This window comes from Lates calcarifer, unplaced genomic scaffold, assembly GCF_001640805.2.
Source record: "Lates calcarifer isolate ASB-BC8 unplaced genomic scaffold, TLL_Latcal_v3 _unitig_1979_quiver_622, whole genome shotgun sequence".
Lineage (NCBI taxonomy): Eukaryota > Metazoa > Chordata > Actinopteri > Centropomidae > Lates > Lates calcarifer.
Window position 1 is genome coordinate 95,284 of NW_026115892.1, and position 16,690 is coordinate 111,973.

The 16,690-nt window shown below is 45.4% G+C and overlaps 6 protein-coding genes across 8 annotated transcripts in view; 4 read left to right on the forward strand and 2 right to left on the reverse strand.

Annotated features, from left to right (window-relative positions):
* The window catches only part of LOC108891492 (monocarboxylate transporter 9), a 50,593-nt gene extending 36,965 nt beyond the window's left edge, over positions 1 to 13,628 (reverse strand). The window contains exons 1-10 of one of the 2 annotated variants that reach the window (XM_051067749.1): positions 12,529 to 13,628; positions 11,282 to 11,520; positions 11,060 to 11,203; positions 10,802 to 10,897; positions 10,282 to 10,624; positions 9,951 to 10,030; positions 9,655 to 9,877; positions 8,989 to 9,161; positions 8,496 to 8,671; positions 8,089 to 8,172 (exon numbers count right to left, since the gene is read on the reverse strand). In XM_051067749.1, coding sequence (XP_050923706.1) covers positions 8,089 to 8,172; positions 8,496 to 8,671; positions 8,989 to 9,161; positions 9,655 to 9,877; positions 9,951 to 10,030; positions 10,282 to 10,624; positions 10,802 to 10,897; positions 11,060 to 11,203; positions 11,282 to 11,489 — 1,527 coding nt within the window. In that variant the 5' untranslated portion in view covers positions 11,490 to 11,520; positions 12,529 to 13,628. Of the gene's footprint in view, positions 1 to 6,970; positions 8,173 to 8,495; positions 8,672 to 8,988; positions 9,162 to 9,654; positions 9,878 to 9,950; positions 10,031 to 10,281; positions 10,625 to 10,801; positions 10,898 to 11,059; positions 11,204 to 11,281; positions 11,521 to 12,528 lie in introns of those variants that run through there. The other variant, XM_051067748.1, reaches the window with a different exon arrangement.
* bbs1 (Bardet-Biedl syndrome 1) lies at positions 163 to 4,026 on the forward strand. Its single transcript, XM_018688624.2, has 7 exons — positions 163 to 406; positions 702 to 1,118; positions 1,236 to 1,418; positions 1,510 to 1,641; positions 1,996 to 2,102; positions 2,219 to 2,339; positions 2,486 to 4,026. Exons 2-7 carry the CDS (start codon positions 747 to 749, stop codon positions 3,314 to 3,316), a joined length of 1,746 nt encoding a protein of 581 aa, XP_018544140.1. The 5' UTR covers positions 163 to 406; positions 702 to 746; the 3' UTR covers positions 3,317 to 4,026.
* Positions 4,143 to 5,464, forward strand: LOC108891501 (myeloid protein 1-like). The gene is made up of 4 exons (XM_018688658.2): positions 4,143 to 4,307; positions 4,686 to 4,797; positions 4,885 to 5,033; positions 5,136 to 5,464. Exons 1-4 carry the CDS (start codon positions 4,283 to 4,285, stop codon positions 5,303 to 5,305), a joined length of 456 nt encoding a protein of 151 aa, XP_018544174.1. The 5' UTR covers positions 4,143 to 4,282; the 3' UTR covers positions 5,306 to 5,464.
* Positions 5,877 to 7,125, forward strand: LOC108891499 (leukocyte cell-derived chemotaxin-2). Its single transcript, XM_018688656.2, has 4 exons — positions 5,877 to 6,043; positions 6,325 to 6,436; positions 6,525 to 6,676; positions 6,773 to 7,125. The coding sequence occupies exons 1-4, from the start codon at positions 6,019 to 6,021 to the stop codon at positions 6,940 to 6,942; spliced, it is 459 nt and encodes a 152-aa protein (XP_018544172.1). The 5' UTR covers positions 5,877 to 6,018; the 3' UTR covers positions 6,943 to 7,125.
* Positions 7,899 to 16,690, forward strand: part of ptenb (phosphatase and tensin homolog B) — a 40,483-nt gene continuing 31,691 nt past the window's right edge. The window contains exon 1 of the mRNA XM_051067750.1: positions 7,899 to 8,042. The gene's annotated coding sequence lies outside the window, so the exon portion shown is untranslated. The remainder of the gene's footprint in view (positions 8,043 to 16,690) is intronic.
* LOC108891498 (microfibril-associated glycoprotein 4) lies at positions 13,771 to 16,643 on the reverse strand. Of its 2 annotated transcripts, XM_051067752.1 has the most exons (7): positions 16,560 to 16,643; positions 16,239 to 16,381; positions 15,807 to 15,962; positions 15,537 to 15,575; positions 15,030 to 15,126; positions 14,688 to 14,855; positions 13,771 to 14,412 (listed from the first exon to the last, which is right to left on the reverse strand). In XM_051067752.1, exons 2-7 carry the CDS (start codon positions 16,242 to 16,244, stop codon positions 14,159 to 14,161), a joined length of 720 nt encoding a protein of 239 aa, XP_050923709.1. In that variant the 5' UTR covers positions 16,245 to 16,381; positions 16,560 to 16,643; the 3' UTR covers positions 13,771 to 14,158. The 2 variants fall into 2 exon arrangements, with proteins under 2 accessions (XP_050923709.1, XP_050923708.1); XM_051067751.1 differs by having other exon boundaries at positions 16,239 to 16,565.

Sequence of the window (16,690 nt, forward strand, 5' to 3'; positions counted from 1 at the left end):
GTGTCTCGCGAGACTATTGCTCTTATACGAAGAGACTAGAGATGATGAAACAAGTAAGTAGATAAATAAAGAAATAAATAAGCCTTCATTGAATAATACAAAAATGAAAAGAAAATCAGAAAATAGAAATCTTCCAAAAAAGCAAACACCGGCGGGTGATAATGACGTCATCAGAGGGGGACAGCGGACGTTGCGCTGAGGCGGATCAGGACTGAAGCGGATTTATGGACCGAGACGAGCAAGGTGGATTAGAGGCTCAGAGTCTCTCTACCTGAGTAAATCTGGATCGATCCAAATCGTCTCTGACGTGTTTATTGAAGAGACCTTGCGCTGTTTCTTGATAAAGAGAGAAGACGACGACGACGTCAGGATCAACGAGACGCTGCAACGCGTCTCCATGACAACGGTGAGGAGGGGAAGGTTTGTTGTTGTTATTGATCAACGTTACTGCGCCTGTAACTGTGACGATACAACACGTATTCATTATCAATAACCAATAATCAGTGCTGCTGTAGACTCGGGTTGATCAAGGCTGATCATTTTCACTGTTGATTAATCGATCAGTTTCTCTCTTGACTGATCAATTATAGATCAGCTATAAGATATTAACAGCTGTTTGGTTGCCAGGTTGTAGACATTATTTAATTGATCGTGAAGCCAGTGTCAGTAACATTATCAATAATATGATTGTGTTTACTCAGGGCTCACCTGTACATCACACAGGAGTGAATAAAGTTTGATTCATCATGTCTGAGTCGAGTGGCGATGGAGGGAAGTGGCTGGACGCTCACTACGACCCGGTGGCTGGTCTGTACACCTTCTCTTCCTGCGTGGACCTGGCGGACCTGAGCGGGGACGGGGAGAGCCGGCTGGTGGTGGGGGACCTGGGCTCAGGCTCGTCCGGCATGAAGCTGAAGGTGTACCGGGGTACAGCGCTGATGAGCGAGAGCACCCTGCTCGACCTGCCCGCCGGCCTCGTCGCCTTCTTCATGGACCTGCACGAGCCGCGCATCCCTGCCGTCGCTGTGGCGTCCGGACCCTGCGTCTACGTCTACAAGAACCTAAGGCCGTACTTCAAGTTCACCCTGCCCGGTCTGGAGGTCAACTCGCTGGAGCAGGTCTGTGTCTCTGCGTGGTAGATGCTAATGCTAACGTTGGCTATGTAGCGATAGCAAAATCTCACATGTAGCACCTTTAAATGATGTGTGACGTGTTGTTGTGCTCTGATTGGTCAGGACGTGTGGCAGCAGGCGAGGGAGGGTCAGATCGACCCTCTGACCCTGAAGGAGATGTTGGAGGGAGTCAGGAAGAAGGCCGACATCCCGCTGTCCGTCCGCTCGCTCAGGTTCCTCTCCCTGGAGACCAGCGACATGGACGAGTTCGTCCAGCTGCACAAACAGCAGCCAATCAGACGACAGGTTCCCTTACATCATTCCTTTATCAATATTATTATTTATGGTTCAAGCATGTCAAAACTTTTCCGACCGTCCTTTTCTACGGTCATTTTAGACGGTCATCACCTGCATCGGGACTCTGAAGAAGAGTACGGCTGATGAAGACGGTGTCAGCTGTTTGGTGATTGGTACAGAGAGCAGCGACGTCTACGTCCTCGACCCCGAAGCTTTCATCATCCTCTCCAAGGTAAACACTCACCGTGGGACAGGAAGGACAACTGGTAACTAGTATGAACCATATGCAGGCAGGATCACAGCCTGTGGAGTCGTCTCCTGTTTAAACATGCTCCACATTTTTCAACACATTTGTTACTTTATGCTTTATGCTGATGACACTCCGCTCTACAAATCAATGTTCACAAGCCAAACTGTCTTATGATTTTAGGATTGTTTCAGTATAAATATTTTAGAGTTTTCACGGCATGAATGTGTGAAATTATCTCTGTAATTCCCTGAATAACACTTAAAATCTTCAGATTTAAAACAGAAATGGCTAAAAAACGTCAGGGTTAAACGTTACGTCTCCATCTGACTGTTGAAGATGTCACTGCCAGCTGCTCCCACCATGATGGACGTGACGGGTCAGTTTGACGTAGAGTTTCGCATCACGGCGGCATGTCGCAACGGAAACATCTACATTCTGCGCAGGTGAGACACACACCTGACCATGAGAGAGGGGATGTTGAACTCACGTCTGATCCATGCAGGAATAGAATATGTTTGATTGATCTGAGCTGACAGGCTTTTGTGTTGCTGCTCCTCAGGGAGTCGGACAAACCGAAGTACTGTATCGAGCTGTCATCTCACCCGGTGGGTCTGGTGCGAGTCGGGAAGAACGTGGTGGTCGGCTGCACCGATGAGAGTCTGCAGGGCTTCACACAGAAGGTAACTGATGAAGGACTGTAGGTTTGTCTGTCATCTACCACCACAGAGAAACGTCTGAAGTCTGGAGTTTGAATTAACAGAGCTTGAAAGGAGCTCAGGTGTTTTTACCAGACAAAACTGAACTGCCTGTCTGTTCTGGTCTTCAGGGGAAGAAACTGTGGAGGACCATCCTCCCCGCTCCCATTACCACCATGGCTGCCATGGACCTCCCTACCCGAGGCTTCCAGGCAGTTCTGGTGGGCCTGGCTAACTGCGAGGTCCAGCTGTACCGGGACAAGAACCTGCTGAGCACCATCAAGACGCCCGACGTGGTCACCAGCATCTGCTTTGGCCGGTATGGGCGTGAGGACGGGACCCTCATCATGACCACCAAGGGAGGCGGTCTGATAGTGAAGATCCTAAAGAGGACAGCGGCGTTCGATGACAAGGATAGTGCCCCCGGGCCGCCACTGGCCCAGAGCGTCCGCCTCAATGTGCCGAAGAAGACCAAGTTATACGTGGACCAGACACTGAGGGAGCGGGAGAACGGCCTGGCTATGCACCGCGCCTTCCAGATGGACCTGAGCCGCCTGCGGCTGGCTGCCGCCAAAGCCTATGTCAAGGCCCTGGAGTCCAGCCTAACGCCAATGTCGTCCAGCCTCACCGAGCCGCTCAAGATGAACGCTGTGGTCCAGGGTCTGGGTCCATCCTTCAAACTGACCCTGAACGTCCAGAACACGGCGGCATGTCGGCCCGTCATGAACCTGGCCATCAGCTTCCTGTACGACGAGAGCCTGTACCGGATGAGGAACCCGTACATGAAGATTCCCCTGCTGGTGCCCGGACTCATCTACCCCGTCGAGACCTTCGTGGAGTGCACCAGCGACAAGGGCATCTCCGACATCATCAAGGTGTTCATCCTGCATGAGGGGAAGAGCTCCCCGCTGCTGACTGCCCACATCAACATGCCGGTCAGCGAGGGACTGACGCTCAACTGATAACACAACAATTTTATTTATTATACGAAACATCACAGGACGAACTATCAAACAACGCTTCAACTCTATTTATAACAAACACAAAACACGGGGCTGAACCGGCGAGGTGGGATTAGTGATTGGAAGCAAAGAAAGACAGTAAAGATTTTAATCTTGAAAGAAGCTCAGAACTAAAATTCCAAAGTTCCCAATATTTGAAAAAAACTACAATGCTCAAATTGATCAACTTAACTTTTATTGGTCAAATAAAAAACAACAATTTGAACTATTTGAACATCAGTCCTTGGTCCTGTCAGGTTACATCATATGATGGAGAAAAACGTGAATCCAGTCACTCATAAAAGTAATTCATTATTTTGGCCTTTTTTTGCTTCCATACCAGAACAAAGAAAACTGGGATTTCTTACAGGAACTTGAATGATGGTTTATTTGACTCTACTTGTGATAGTTTCAGACCTTTGTAGATCAGAACCTGCAAATGTTCTGCTGTTTAATGTGTTTGTATAGATTTAAGTTTGTTGTTTATTGTGATGTAATTAGTTTAGTGATAATGATTCATAAACATGTTGTTCGAGCTCTCAGGGATAAACTGCAGACTAAAGATGTTTTTGTTCATGAATGTTTGTATAGAAATATTAACATGTTCTAAAAATTGTGTATTTTTTAAATGAAGTTTTGAATGTAGGAAAAAATAAAGCATAAACAACACATTTCTGCAGAACTCATGACTGTTAAAATGAAGGTAATTTCACAGTAAAGTTATAGAACACTTTTTAAATAAACAATACATTTGGGCCAAAGAGGTCAAAGTTCAGGTAAAGGTGAGCACAAGTAAACAGCGGCTGTTTGAGTCCAGAGAGTTCCAGTGTTTGTCAACACAGAGTCTCAAACTGTGGCTCTTTCTCTGTGTTAACATACACAACACCACAGTTTCAACAAAACAACACAAAGGAGAGGAGAAGAAAGATGAGACGTGTCGTCGTTCTGTTGGGTGAGAAACTGAATCCACTGCTGCTGATTTACATTTCTGATCGTGTTTATTGATCATTTCTGATGACAAAAACCTCTGAGCTCTATGTAGAAACACTGTGCTCAACTCTATTGTTGCTGTTTGTTTACATCTGTGTTAAAGTCGTAAAAGGTCAAGTATTCAGTCTGAATACCTGGAAAATCAATTAATATGATGCACAAAGATAAAACAGATAAAATGTGAGTAGATGTCGTCATAAAAATATAAACTTGTAGAAAAGAGTCAGGTGACTCACTGCAGCGACTCCAAACACAATAAAAGACGATAAAGGTTCAGCCGTTTAGAGAACGAATGTATAACCTCCTGACTGTTTGTGTGTTTGTGTTGGTGTGTTTCCAGCTGTGTTGTGTGTGTGTGATGGTGTAAAGTTCGGTCAGCTCTGCAGCGGAAACTCAAACAACACTATGAGGACGTCAGACAAATGGGGAGACGGTCACTACGGAGCCAGACGGTAACAACGGTTGTAAAGACTGAACTGATGGAGGAAGTAATAGATTCAACTGACAGTGAGAGTAATTCTTAGCTGCTGCTGTTTCAGGGGAAACGGGACCCATAAAGGTCTGGACATTGTGTGCAGTGATGGATCGACTGTCCTCGCTCCGTTTAATGTGACTCTCGAAGGAGGAATCAACATCTTCAACGACAACAAAACCACTATCAACAGAGGCATCAACCTCAGAGGAGAGGGTCGGTCCACCACAGTCTCCCTACAGAACTGATCCAGTTATTTTGATTGATTGATGACTATCGATCATGTTGTTGATGGTGTTGTTTTCTTGTGTCCTGCAGGTTTGTGTTTCAAGCTGCTCAGCGTGATGCCGGATCAAACCTCGGGATCAGTGGGGAAGGGGCAGAGGATCGGCACCATGCTGCCCATGCAGGAAGTTTACCCCGGGATCATCTCACACGTCCACATCCAGATGTGTGACAGGACCGACCCCACACCGTACTTCAACTGATTGATCGACTGTTTGATCGACTCGCTCGGGATCTGATCGATTCGCGCAGGACCTGATCGACTCATCAAAGACCCAATCGAGCTGCTGATCGTCTTTGTGTTTCCTGTTAATCCTGAACTGTTCAACTTCTATAAACTAATAACTAATAAGACTCTAAAAGGAGTTCTGTTGTTTCTTCAAGTGAAATGATCACAGATAGAGAAGCATCATGGTCAGAGAAGGAGAGCTGGTCATCAAACATGACATCAGGTTTCTCATGACTCTGGATGAGCTGAGAGATGAAGAGAGCTTGATGTTGATATTGTGATGGAGAGATGGGATGATTCAGAGTTCAGTTCAGAGAGGATTAGTTGAAGGTGGAGTTCCTTCATCCATGTTGAAATGTCTGAGAGACCACAGGGTCATCTGGAACGACATGTTAACTGAACACAAGTCATGCAAATCACAGCCATATAAATATAAGAATTCCTTGCAAACACATCATGACAAGAAACACAACAGACTCCCGTCCTCTTCAAACACAACCCTGGGGTTTGTTTCTGTTGAAATAGTAAACACTCCTGATTAGAAATCCAGACTGTTTACAGCCTGTTGACCTGCGGCTGTTCAAACAGTCTCTGGACTTTTCAGTGTTTCGAAACCTCAGCCTCTATAAAACCTGTAGAGTCTGAACAAAGCTTCAGTGAGAACAGAAGTAACTTTAGGATCTGAAGATGAGACGTGTCATCGTTCTGTTGGGTGAGAAACTGAATCCACTGCAGCTGATTTACATTTCTGATTGTGTTTATTGGTAATTTCTGATCGTGTTTATTGGTAATTTCTGATCGTGTTTATTGGTAATTTCTGATGACAAAAACCTCTGAGCTCTCTGTATGAACACTGTGCTCAACCTGCAGGTGTGTCAGGTGACTCACTGCAGCGACTCCAAACACAATAAAAGACGATAAAGGTTCAGTCCGTTTAGAGAACGAATGTATAACCTCCTGACTGTTTGTGTGTTTGTGTTGGTGTGTTTCCAGCTGTGTTGTGTGTGTGTGATGGTGTAAAGTTCGGTCAGCTCTGCAGCGGAAACTCAAACAACAGGAGGAGGACGTCAGACACCTGGGGAGAAGGTCGCTACGGAGCCAGACGGTAACACAACGGTTGTAAAGACTAAACTGATGGAGGAAGTAATAGATTAACTGACAGTGAGAGTAATTCTTAGCTGCTGCTGTTTCAGGGGAAACAGGGACCATAAAGGTCTGGACATTGTGTGCAGTGATGGATCGACTGTCCTCGCTCCGTTTGATGTGACTCTCGAAGGAGGACTGACCGTCTACAGCGACCCCAATAAGGCCGCCATCAACAGAGGCATCAACCTGAGAGGAGAGGGTCGGTCCACCACGGTCTCTCTACAGAACTGATTGACCTTTGTCAATCAGATTATCGATCGTGTTGTTGATGATTGGATTTTCTTGTGTCCTGCAGGTTTGTGTTTCAAGCTGTTCTATGTGAGGCCGGACCGAACTTCTGGATCAGTGAGGAAGGGGCAGAGGATCGGCACCATGCTGCCCATGCAGGAAGTTTACCCCGGGATCACCTCACACGTCCACGTCCAGATGTGTGACAGGACCGACCCCACACCGTATTTCAACTGATTGGTCGACTGTTTGATTGACCTGCTCGGGATCTGATCAATTCATCAATGACCTGGTAAACTAACTTGGGACCTGACTGACTCATTGATCACTTGTGTAACCCTCTGTTCACACATCTCTCTCATGTTTCCTGTTAATTTTGAACTGTTCAACTTCTATAAACTAATAAAACCCTAAAAGGAGTTCTGTTGTTTCTTCAAGTGAAAGGTTTGTTGACGTTTGACTTTGACTCTAACCAATTTGAAAAAATTACCTCTGAGATATCACAACTTTCTTTCTTTCCAGTTTTACTTTATTTATGAAAGTTTGTCCATTTTCAGTCGATGGAACTCTTCTAAAAATATCTTTTCACCCTGTAAACAAACTGAAGGATGCATCATGTTTGGATTAAAGTGCACTCCCATCTTTTTCTCTTTGACATGAACATTGAACATTGATATGATATCGTCTTCAAAAAACATCAACATGAACAAAAATAAGGCAGAACGATAAGAACGGGGATAAAACACACAGAAATAATAAAAAACAAGTCCAATAAAAAAACATCTCCTCAAAATACAACAAATATCAAAAACGAGGATCAAAAGACAAACTGAATATAAATCAGAAACTGAGACGTGCTGCATTCAGGTTCAATAACTGTCTACATGTTGTTTTAAATCATCTGGTGGATCAAGGTGAATTAAACACGTGAACATTTTTAACTTTAAATCAAGTTTTTCCAAACTCTTTTCTGTTATTGTGTTCTTTTTTCTGCACCATCAAACAACATTTTCATAGTTTAATATTTGAATATTAGTTCTTCTGAGTTCGTCTGACCTCAGTCCTGATTGTCAGTCAGCTCACACTGAGACTGTAAAACAAAGGATTATTATTATTATCATTTAATATTATTTATGATTATTAGCCTGTCAACAAGAGTTGTTTTAGTCCTCCATGTTCAATCGAGCGCTGCAGGAAATTGTGAAACTTGACATTCTCATTTACTGTAAAACACATCTGAAGTGTGTTTAAAATACTGATTACAAAACAGCCTTTCTTCTTAGAAAGTTAGTGAGAGTTTGAAAGAGCGTGAGTAGAAACACAACGAGGCTGTAAAGGTGGACTGGTGAGTAGATGGGTTTTCATGTTAACGTCCCTGACAACCTCTGTAGTCTCATTTAGACACTCGTTAGCAACCGCCTTTTTTAAGACACGTAAACGGGGTGCTGGATTAGCCAGGAGAAAAACCTGTAACGAGATGAAACTGTTTCTTAGAGGGTTCACAAGTTGAACCAACTCCGAACCAGCACCAGCACAAAACTAGCACCTGGGTTTACAGTGGTGGAAGGAAGACGAATCGAACTCTGTGAAGCTGCTCATCTGACATTTCATCAAGTCTGACAGTTAAATTTTTATATAAAAGAATAAAAAAGCTTGAAAAATAAAGTTTGATTTGATTAAAATCAGCCCTTCTTGTAAACATCGAGTGCAAAGTCACTCAGAACTCAGATTTAAAACTTGCATTTGGATCCAGATTTGTTTGTCACGTCAGGAAGGGTAGTTTCTGTTACCGTGGTAACTGTACAGCTGATGAGCTCGGCCCCTTCGGCGCCTGAAGCAGCAGGGGGAGGGGTCTGCGGTCGCGGTAGAATGGCAGTAAGGATGAGGACGACGCTGCTGAGCATCATGCCACCCCCGCTGATGAAGAAGGCAACGTCGTACGATTGACAGAAGTCGTAGAAACAACCTGAAGAGAATCAGAATAACTTAATCAGTCTGGCCTGCGTTAAAAATACCCTTTAATATCATGAACACGTTGATTCATCAGGATGAAATTAACAAATGAATCTCACTCAAAAGAAGTGAGATGAAAGTCGAGTCTGAAACGTCCTTTCAAGGAGGGAGCTGATGAGTTAACAGACATGTTGACAGCTGTGTAAACACTTATTGATCATCTGGTGGTTGCAGCAGTTAAAGGACAAAACAGCTGGTTTTTCACATTCCTGCTGCTCGTTTTCCAGATAATCCACCACCTCTCTGTGTGGCCTGCAGAGCCCATCTTACCTACGACAGGGGGACCCAGCATCAAGCCGGCACCTCCGAAGAACAGGAGTATCCCGTGCGCCTCGGCGAGTTTTTCTGCGCCAACCACCTGGCTGGTGACGTACGGAGTCAGAGTCCAGTTCCCGCCCAGGAAGCCCAGGACTACCGACAACACCTGGAGGTCCAGGTACGAGCTGCAGGAAAAATACAGTTTAAAATAGTTTTTGTAAACTAATGGATGGACAGAAGAGAGAGTCCCAGAGATGAACAAATGCACTGAATATCATCATTTAGTTGTTAATGTTAGATTTTAATACAAACACTTTAAAACGTTCTTAAAAAGCCGTTCACATTTAACAGTTGAACGTGAACTGATTCGTACATATCTCAGACTAGCCGTTGTTAGCAACAGTTGATAACAACGCTCTACAAACAGCATAGCAACATGTCCAGATAAAACCTGAACAGTACCACCACCATTAGCTGTATTTACTTCCTGTTATTTCACATTAAAAGCCCTCCAGCCTCTCTGCTGTTACTCACAGACTCTTCTACTCATTTAAATTCTTCTTCCAACAACTGAAAGTCACACAGTAACACAAAGACACTAACAGATGGAGGCAGTGGTATTCCAGCAGCTCCTGTGTTCTGTCCCAGTGTTACCTGTCCTGTGTTGCCTGGTCTCACCTGGTGAGGGGGATGAGCAGCACTGCCAGCCCGCTCACTCCAACCGTCAGAGCGTACAGGAGAACACTGTTGACCTGTGGCACGTCGGCCATGATGCCCAGACCCAGTTTACCCACGCCGCCTCCGATGGAGCTGAGGGAGACAAGGGAGATGGAGGCGATGCCCTCGGTCAGCCCGGAGCTCCGGGCCAGGTCCTCCAGGAAGAGCTGGGGAGGGGAGTTACCTGCAGGAGGAGGTACAGGTAAGGAAGACTGGTACATGTTTCACTAAGAACAGAAGAAGAAAAGGAGACTGACCGAGACTGTAGAAGAAGAGAGAGATGCACAAAGCCACGAGGACTCTGTCCTGAAGGAGAGACAACATGGATGACAAACACCTGGGAGAGAAGAGATGAAACATGTCTGACCAGAAATCCAACAGACCATCCAACATTCAGATTGTTGATCAATCAGCTGATTACTCAGCTGTTATGACCACAAACTGAACTGAAACTGACGCCTAAAATTAGTGAGGACCAATTCAGGACTAATCTGAACAGGGTCTGTCCACCTTTTACTTTACACATTGGTTAATGTTGTTAACTCAGCGATGAGCTGAAACATTACGACCGCTCTGAGTGAAACTCACCGGACATACTGTCTCATCTTGATCTTAATCATCTTGACGAAGGCCGAACAGCTGAATAACCTCCTCCTCCTGACCAGCGGCTCCTTGGTTTCCATGGCAATAACCGGATCTTTGGCTAAAGGCTTCTGATTGGACAGCTCTTCCTCCTGAAGCCGCTGCTGTTCTAAGACGGCGGCTCGCTGTTTGAGGTAGTATCTGGGTGGGGTTAAAGGTCGCATGGGGCCAGCACACGCCACCACGTTCAGCGCCAACGCGCCGATGACGAGCAGGCAGCCGTCCAGACCCAACAGCTCGATGAGCTCACTCTGCAGCATGGCGTACAGGAAACCGCCCACACTCGTACCTGAGGACAACAGACAGGTGACTGACCATCAGCTGATGGTGTCATTTGAATAAATGGAGGTTTGGGTTTTGTGAGACTTCCTGTGAGTAAAGTAGGATTTCGTCAGTGTATGGACGAATCCTCTATTTTACACTGTGGATCCAGGTAAGAGGAGATGTGGTCATGTGACAGACCTACCTGTGTTAATGATTCCCAGAGCCAGACCTCTCCTCTTGTCAAAGTACAGACAGGTGATGGTGATGGTGGCAGCGTACAGCAGACCGACTCCGACACCTGAGCACAAAAGTGAACAGAAACACCTGCCAATCATCGTAAAACAGGACTGCAACTAACTTTATTTATTTAGTTTCAGACTGGGCCGTGTCCCAGCAGATCTATCCATCAGGACCTCTGCATCTTTTAAAATATCACTGTAAACCATCTCAGCCTTCGTACCGACCACGATGCCGTAGGAGAAGATTAGGAAGGGGACGTTGGGAGCAAAGGAGCTGAGCATCAAACCCCCGGCCACCATCACCCCGCTGAAGACGGTGACGGGCCGAGCGCCGAAGTTCACCACACAGACACTGCAGACAGGACCTGCGGGGGGGGGGGTCAAAGGTCAGAGGAAGGAGAAGACGACAGAAACATGCTCACTCTCTCTCTCTGGTTCCTCACCCACAACGAGTCCGACTCCGGCCACCAGCGAGCCCACCCAGGCCGTCGTGGCCTTCCCTTCCCCGAAGGCGAGCAGCCACTCTGGGTAGAGGATCCCCACCGACTGAGGAGAGCCATACCCCAGCAGCAGAGCCAGGAAACCCGACGCTACGACTGCCCAGCCCCACCCGCCGTCCAGGGCCAGGGGCCGGGTCGCCGGTGGGGACATGGTGGGATGAGGAAACAAGCCCCACACTCTGCTGTGATCGAGAAAGGAAGGATGGAAGGAAACACAGGGAAAAGATGATGATTTTCATTGTGTTTCTACTCACACTCTTTCAAACTCTCACTAACTTTCTAAGAAGAAAGGCTTTTGTAGAAGAGCTCAGAGCTAAATGAAATGACCAGTTGGAAGCTTAGTGGTGGAGACGTTGACGTCATGTGACCGTGGTGTAGTTGGTTTATAGCCTAACATTAGCTTTTTACTTCAAACATCAGAACAGTGGTGTTCATCTGTGAAGATGATCTGATCAACTAAACGTGAAGGATCAGAAACTTTAGCTGCTCACACTTTATTTTCTGGAATAATCCAAAACACTATGAAAAATCCCATTGGCTTTTTGTGGAGGGAACCAGGCTGATGCTAACTTCAGGTTGGACTACAGAAACACATCATCACTGTGGGACTGTGTTGTGTAGACTTCCTGTCTTTAGTATGAAAAACACACGTCAAGATATTTTTCCTAATCTGGTTTTACAGAGTCAGATCCTGACTGAATGAATCTGCTCTTGTCTCAGGAAATCCAAACATCTTCTGTTACCATAGCGACAGACTCTCAAAAACATAGGTCTGGTAGTTCTGTTTGTCTGGGTTAGTAACGGACATGTTGGCCATAGATCCAATGTAAACTCAGCCTGTAACTCATCCTGGTCCTTACAAACACAGAGACATTCAACTGATTAAACTCAAGATTAAAACCCTCACATTTAATTTAATGTCTTTAGTCCCCACAACACGAGTAAACACACACACACACACACACACACACACACACACGGTTTTCTTTGTCCTCAGTATGATGCTGTTTAAAATGAAGTTTAACTCAGTCTCATTACATCTCCTTTGAATCGAACTGTTTTTAAACCTCAGACAAACTGAGCTGCTTCGTATCTGTCCTCTCTTTGTGTGTCCTCTCTTTGTGTGTCCTCTCTTTGTCTGTCCTCTCTTTGTCAAACACACAGTAGAAACACAGTAGAACTAACTTTACCGGGCTCCCTCAGGTAGCTCGGTGCGCCGCGCTCCCTCCTCCCTGCTGCCGCCGCCGAACAAATCTCAAACTCCGTCCATCTTCGCCTCCTCTCCCCGGTGTTTTCACGGCAGGACCGTCTCCAGCTCCGCCATCCTGCTGCTCGTGTGAATGAGTGAACCGCTACAGGAAGCAGCAGCAGCAGCAGCGGAGGCTTTCGAGGCACACAAACCGGTTTGAAGCTGTTCCTGCCGGCTTCGCTGCTTCGCTTCGCTCCGGGTGTTCGCGCTGGGTCGCGTTGTTCGCGGACTCCGGCTGCAGGAAGGACGAACACGTGAGGCCCCGGGGCCACAGTCTGTTGACCTTTATCCCCTGCGGACACAGACAGGCATTTTTAAACAATTCTGACTTTAATAAAGTCAGTTTCTTCTTTAGTTGATCAGATAATCTTCACAGATGAACACCACTGTTCTGATGTTTGAAGCCTAAATCCAACCTTCAGAAGTAAGAAGCTAATGTTAGGCTATAAACCAACTACACCACGGTCACATGACGTCAACGTCTCCACCACTAAGCTTCCAACTGGTCATTTCATTTAGCTCTGAGCTCTTCTACAAAAGCCTTTCTTCTTAGAAAGTTAGTGAGAGTTTGAAAGAGCGTGAGTAGAAACACAACGAGGCTGTAAAGGTGGACTGGTGAGTAGATGGGTTTTCATGTTAACGTCCCCGACAACCTCTGTAGTCTCATTTAGACACTCGTTAGCAACCGCCTTTTTTAAGACACGGAAAAGCTTTTTAATCAGCTCTGATTCTCTGCTTACAGCATAAATGTTTCCTCAGGGGTTTATGTTTCATTTCTTTTAGAATCTCAACCTCAGTTCCTATAAAACATTAATTATATACTGTGAACACTAACAGGGACTTTAAAATGTCTTTTCTGTCATTACAGCATAAAACCAGACATTTTATGTTACTGGGTTTTTATTCTGGAATTCAGACTGAAAATTGTAGTATTTACACTCTTCCACCAGATGGCGCCATATTCTAACAGAAAAGCCTATGGAGGAACTACATGCTGTTTTCCTGGTTTCTGCTGTATGGAGTAAATGTATGCAGCTAACAGGGTGTGCATGTGTTGGTGTGGATGTCAGAGTGTTCGTGTCTAACTGTTGGTGCTGCTGAACTGATCTCAGGTCTGTCCATCATGAGAGACTCCACACAGAGAGACACAGGGGACAAAGTGAGGACATCAGGTCTCTTCATCTTTTTGCTTTGCTTCTGATTTATTGTCATTGTCCAGCAGATAATGATTCACATCAGGGTTCAAACCTCCACCAAAGGTTGTGTTGAAACTGAGTAGTATAGGAGAGCCACTGGTCCAATCACTTTCTACACCAACAGCTGTTTGACACAAGACTTTACACACAGCAGCTGCTCACACACACAGTCAAACTCTGACTTTATCTAAGCTGGAAATGTTTATGTCAACTATTGATTCATGTTTTAACAAACTGTTGGAAGTTAATGCAGCTATTAGCATCTGATCAGAGTCTATGTGTCTGTTTGATTCTACTGATTATGTGAGATTACACCAGAGATGAGAGAAAAGAGAGAAAGAGATCAACATCTGATATTCTGCTGGTCCTGGAGATTTACTGCACAGGACGGATCTTCATGCTGATGGCCTTCAGGGAGTAGTCATAACCCTTCCAGTGGTACCACTCCACTCCAACAGCAAAGATAGTGCCATCAGACCCCCAGCGATAAACACCATTGAGGTTTGCATGGTGACAGTCGTTGTACCAGAACGCCCCCAGGTAGCTTTTCGCACAGTTGGAGCTTGAAGAGTCCTGGTCTTTGTCGAAGGTGGAAAACTTCTGTTCATTGTGATAACTCAGGGAGTCTCCTACAGAAACACAGGTGTATATCTTCAATACTTCCACTAACCAGGTGAACTGGGAGTGTTCCCAGAGAAACATTACACAGATTGAATTGATAGTGAAAAAACAGAAGAACAAACAAACAGAGCAACAGAGTGTGAGGAGGTTGAAGGGATGTGCTGTGGCAATCAGCCCAACTGAGCGAGCTACAGGCCCAGTGTTATTCTGGGAGGCTGTCAACCTCTCCACCAGTCAAAAGAGCCCTGTTTTTCCTCTATAATGTAAATATGCATGAACTCACCTGCCCCTCCATCAGTGAATCCAGATACATTCAGTCTGTAGCCATCAGCCTCTGGGTTGACGGAGAACGAGGAGTAACGAGCGAACGCTTTGTTTCCATCAAAGTCCTCCATGTCGACCAGCAGCTCGTACTTTTTCCTCAGAGTCAGGTGGAAGAGATTCTCAAGACCTGAACACAAACACATGATGAACGTCCTGGTTGGATCCACTGGGCTCCTGTTGAACCCCCTGTACATGAAACCAACCAGGAGCTGAAATGACTGGATGATCAGTGGATCAGCTGTTTGAGACTCAATGTAAACTGAGTGACTTTAATAACTGTTAGTTTGGATCAGTTTCTCACCGAGCCAGTACTCTCCAGCAGCGGTACCAAAGCCCGTCTTGTACTGGTCCCAGGGCCTGTAGAAGTTCACCGATCCATCCATCCTCCTCTGGAACACCTGGTGGGTTAACATTTCAGTCTCTAAGTTGTTTCCAGTTCCACAGTTCAAAGAATCAAACATCAGAGGAAAGTCTAAAAACTGAATCTGATCAGTGAATCTGAACTTTGTATTTTCTCTTCTTCCTTCTTCCATCAATCATGTGACGACTCCTCAGATTTATCTGGTGACCCTTTGGAGGGACCTGACCCCTAGGTTGGGAACCAGTGGACTGACCTGTCTAACTGTATCTGACGTAGTTAAAACCAGCTCCACCTGGAGCAGCTACAACAGTCACATGACTCAGGATCAATGATCTGATCAGAGATCAGTCACAGGAGACAGTTACTGCACAATGAAGTACTTTTACTTTTTTACTGCAGTAAAGGATGTGAATACTTCTTCCACCACTGCTTCAGTTCAATACTCACTGTCCACCGTCCTCCTCCTGAAGCCATGTCACAGTACACCTACACACAAACACACACACTCATTAATACATGTGATCCATCTGCAGATATTAAATATATGTGATACAGCCAGCGCTGCTGCAGCTACAACTGGAACTACTTTAATCTGTTGGATCAGAATCATCAGGCAGATTTTGTTACTGTGTTTCTGTCAGAGATGATCTCTGTCTTTATCTGTCCACATCTTTATCATCTAAAGGTCAACCTGTGTCCCAGACAGGTGAAGTGTACCTGGACAGCAGACGTGGCTCCGATGGGATAGATGGTGTACACTCCACTGGGCCGGCTGTTATCATGGTTATAGATGTCGCTGCAGTCCAGAGGGAGGATGAGAGGAGCGCAGCTGGTCAACACTGGAGCCAGGAGGAGGAGGACGACTGATACCAGCTGGGACAGAGCAGGTGTTTTAGTTTTGTTCTCTACACTTTGAAATCTTCAGACTTTGGTAATCCAACGGTCGATCGTCCACGTCAAAGTTCGTCCACCAAAGTTCTTGTTTTTGTCTCTGACAGACTCAGATTGTTATGGATTACTGCTGCTTCAATCCATCTGCATGTTTGTGTTACTGTGTGGTACTTTTACTTCAGTAAAGTATCTGATTACTTCTTCCACCACTGAAAGTCACACAATAACACAAACAGATTCACAAAGTTAGAAACTTACCTTCATCGTCAGAGTCGAACTGAAGTGATCTGATGAAAATCCTGATGTTGGTCAGTCTGAACGCTCTGATGTCTCTCAGCTTTATTTATGTCCCAAAGATCAATAAATGACTGAACAGCTGCTGCTTCACACTGATAAAGAAACTGGCAAAACAGGTGGAAACATGTTTTTAACTGTGTTTTATTCTGGACTGACTCCATTTATTTCTGTAACATCAAACTCAGTCTTTGTAATCTTCCTCTCTGTTGCTGTTTTCATCCTTATTGTTGTTCAGCAGAAGCCTATAAATGTAGCATTATCATGTCCATATATCAAACTGACCACATAAATATGTTGCTGAAGAACTTTCAGTTTGTTGCTTGAAGACTTTTCCTCTGACTGTTCTGGCCTCGACCTGAGTCTTCAGTCTGTTGGGAGAAGCAGAAATGTGATCAGTCTCCTGTTCCTCTCAG

Excerpts from the sequence above, each read along its gene's own strand:
- bbs1 (XM_018688624.2), top strand. The coding sequence starts at position 747 with ATGTCTGAGTCGAGTGGCGATGGAGGGAAGTGGCTGGACGCTCACTAC. Across the intron at positions 1,419-1,509 it reads AGCAGCCAATCAGACGACAG|ACGGTCATCACCTGCATCGG; the intron begins GTTCCCTTACAT and ends CGGTCATTTTAG. Across the intron at positions 2,103-2,218 it reads AACATCTACATTCTGCGCAG|GGAGTCGGACAAACCGAAGT; the intron begins GTGAGACACACA and ends GCTGCTCCTCAG.
- LOC108891501 (XM_018688658.2), top strand. The coding sequence starts at position 4,283 with ATGAGACGTGTCGTCGTTCTGTTGG. Across the intron at positions 4,308-4,685 it reads ACGTGTCGTCGTTCTGTTGG|CTGTGTTGTGTGTGTGTGAT; the intron begins GTGAGAAACTGA and ends GTGTGTTTCCAG. Across the intron at positions 4,798-4,884 it reads GGTCACTACGGAGCCAGACG|GGGAAACGGGACCCATAAAG; the intron begins GTAACAACGGTT and ends CTGCTGTTTCAG.
- LOC108891499 (XM_018688656.2), top strand. The coding sequence starts at position 6,019 with ATGAGACGTGTCATCGTTCTGTTGG. Across the intron at positions 6,044-6,324 it reads ACGTGTCATCGTTCTGTTGG|CTGTGTTGTGTGTGTGTGAT; the intron begins GTGAGAAACTGA and ends GTGTGTTTCCAG. Across the intron at positions 6,437-6,524 it reads GGTCGCTACGGAGCCAGACG|GGGAAACAGGGACCATAAAG; the intron begins GTAACACAACGG and ends CTGCTGTTTCAG.
- LOC108891498 (XM_051067752.1), bottom strand. Across the intron at positions 15,576-15,806 it reads GAGCCACGTCTGCTGTCCAG|GTGTACTGTGACATGGCTTC; the intron begins GTACACTTCACC and ends GTTTGTGTGTAG. Across the intron at positions 14,856-15,029 it reads TGCTGGAGAGTACTGGCTCG|GTCTTGAGAATCTCTTCCAC; the intron begins GTGAGAAACTGA and ends GTTTGTGTTCAG.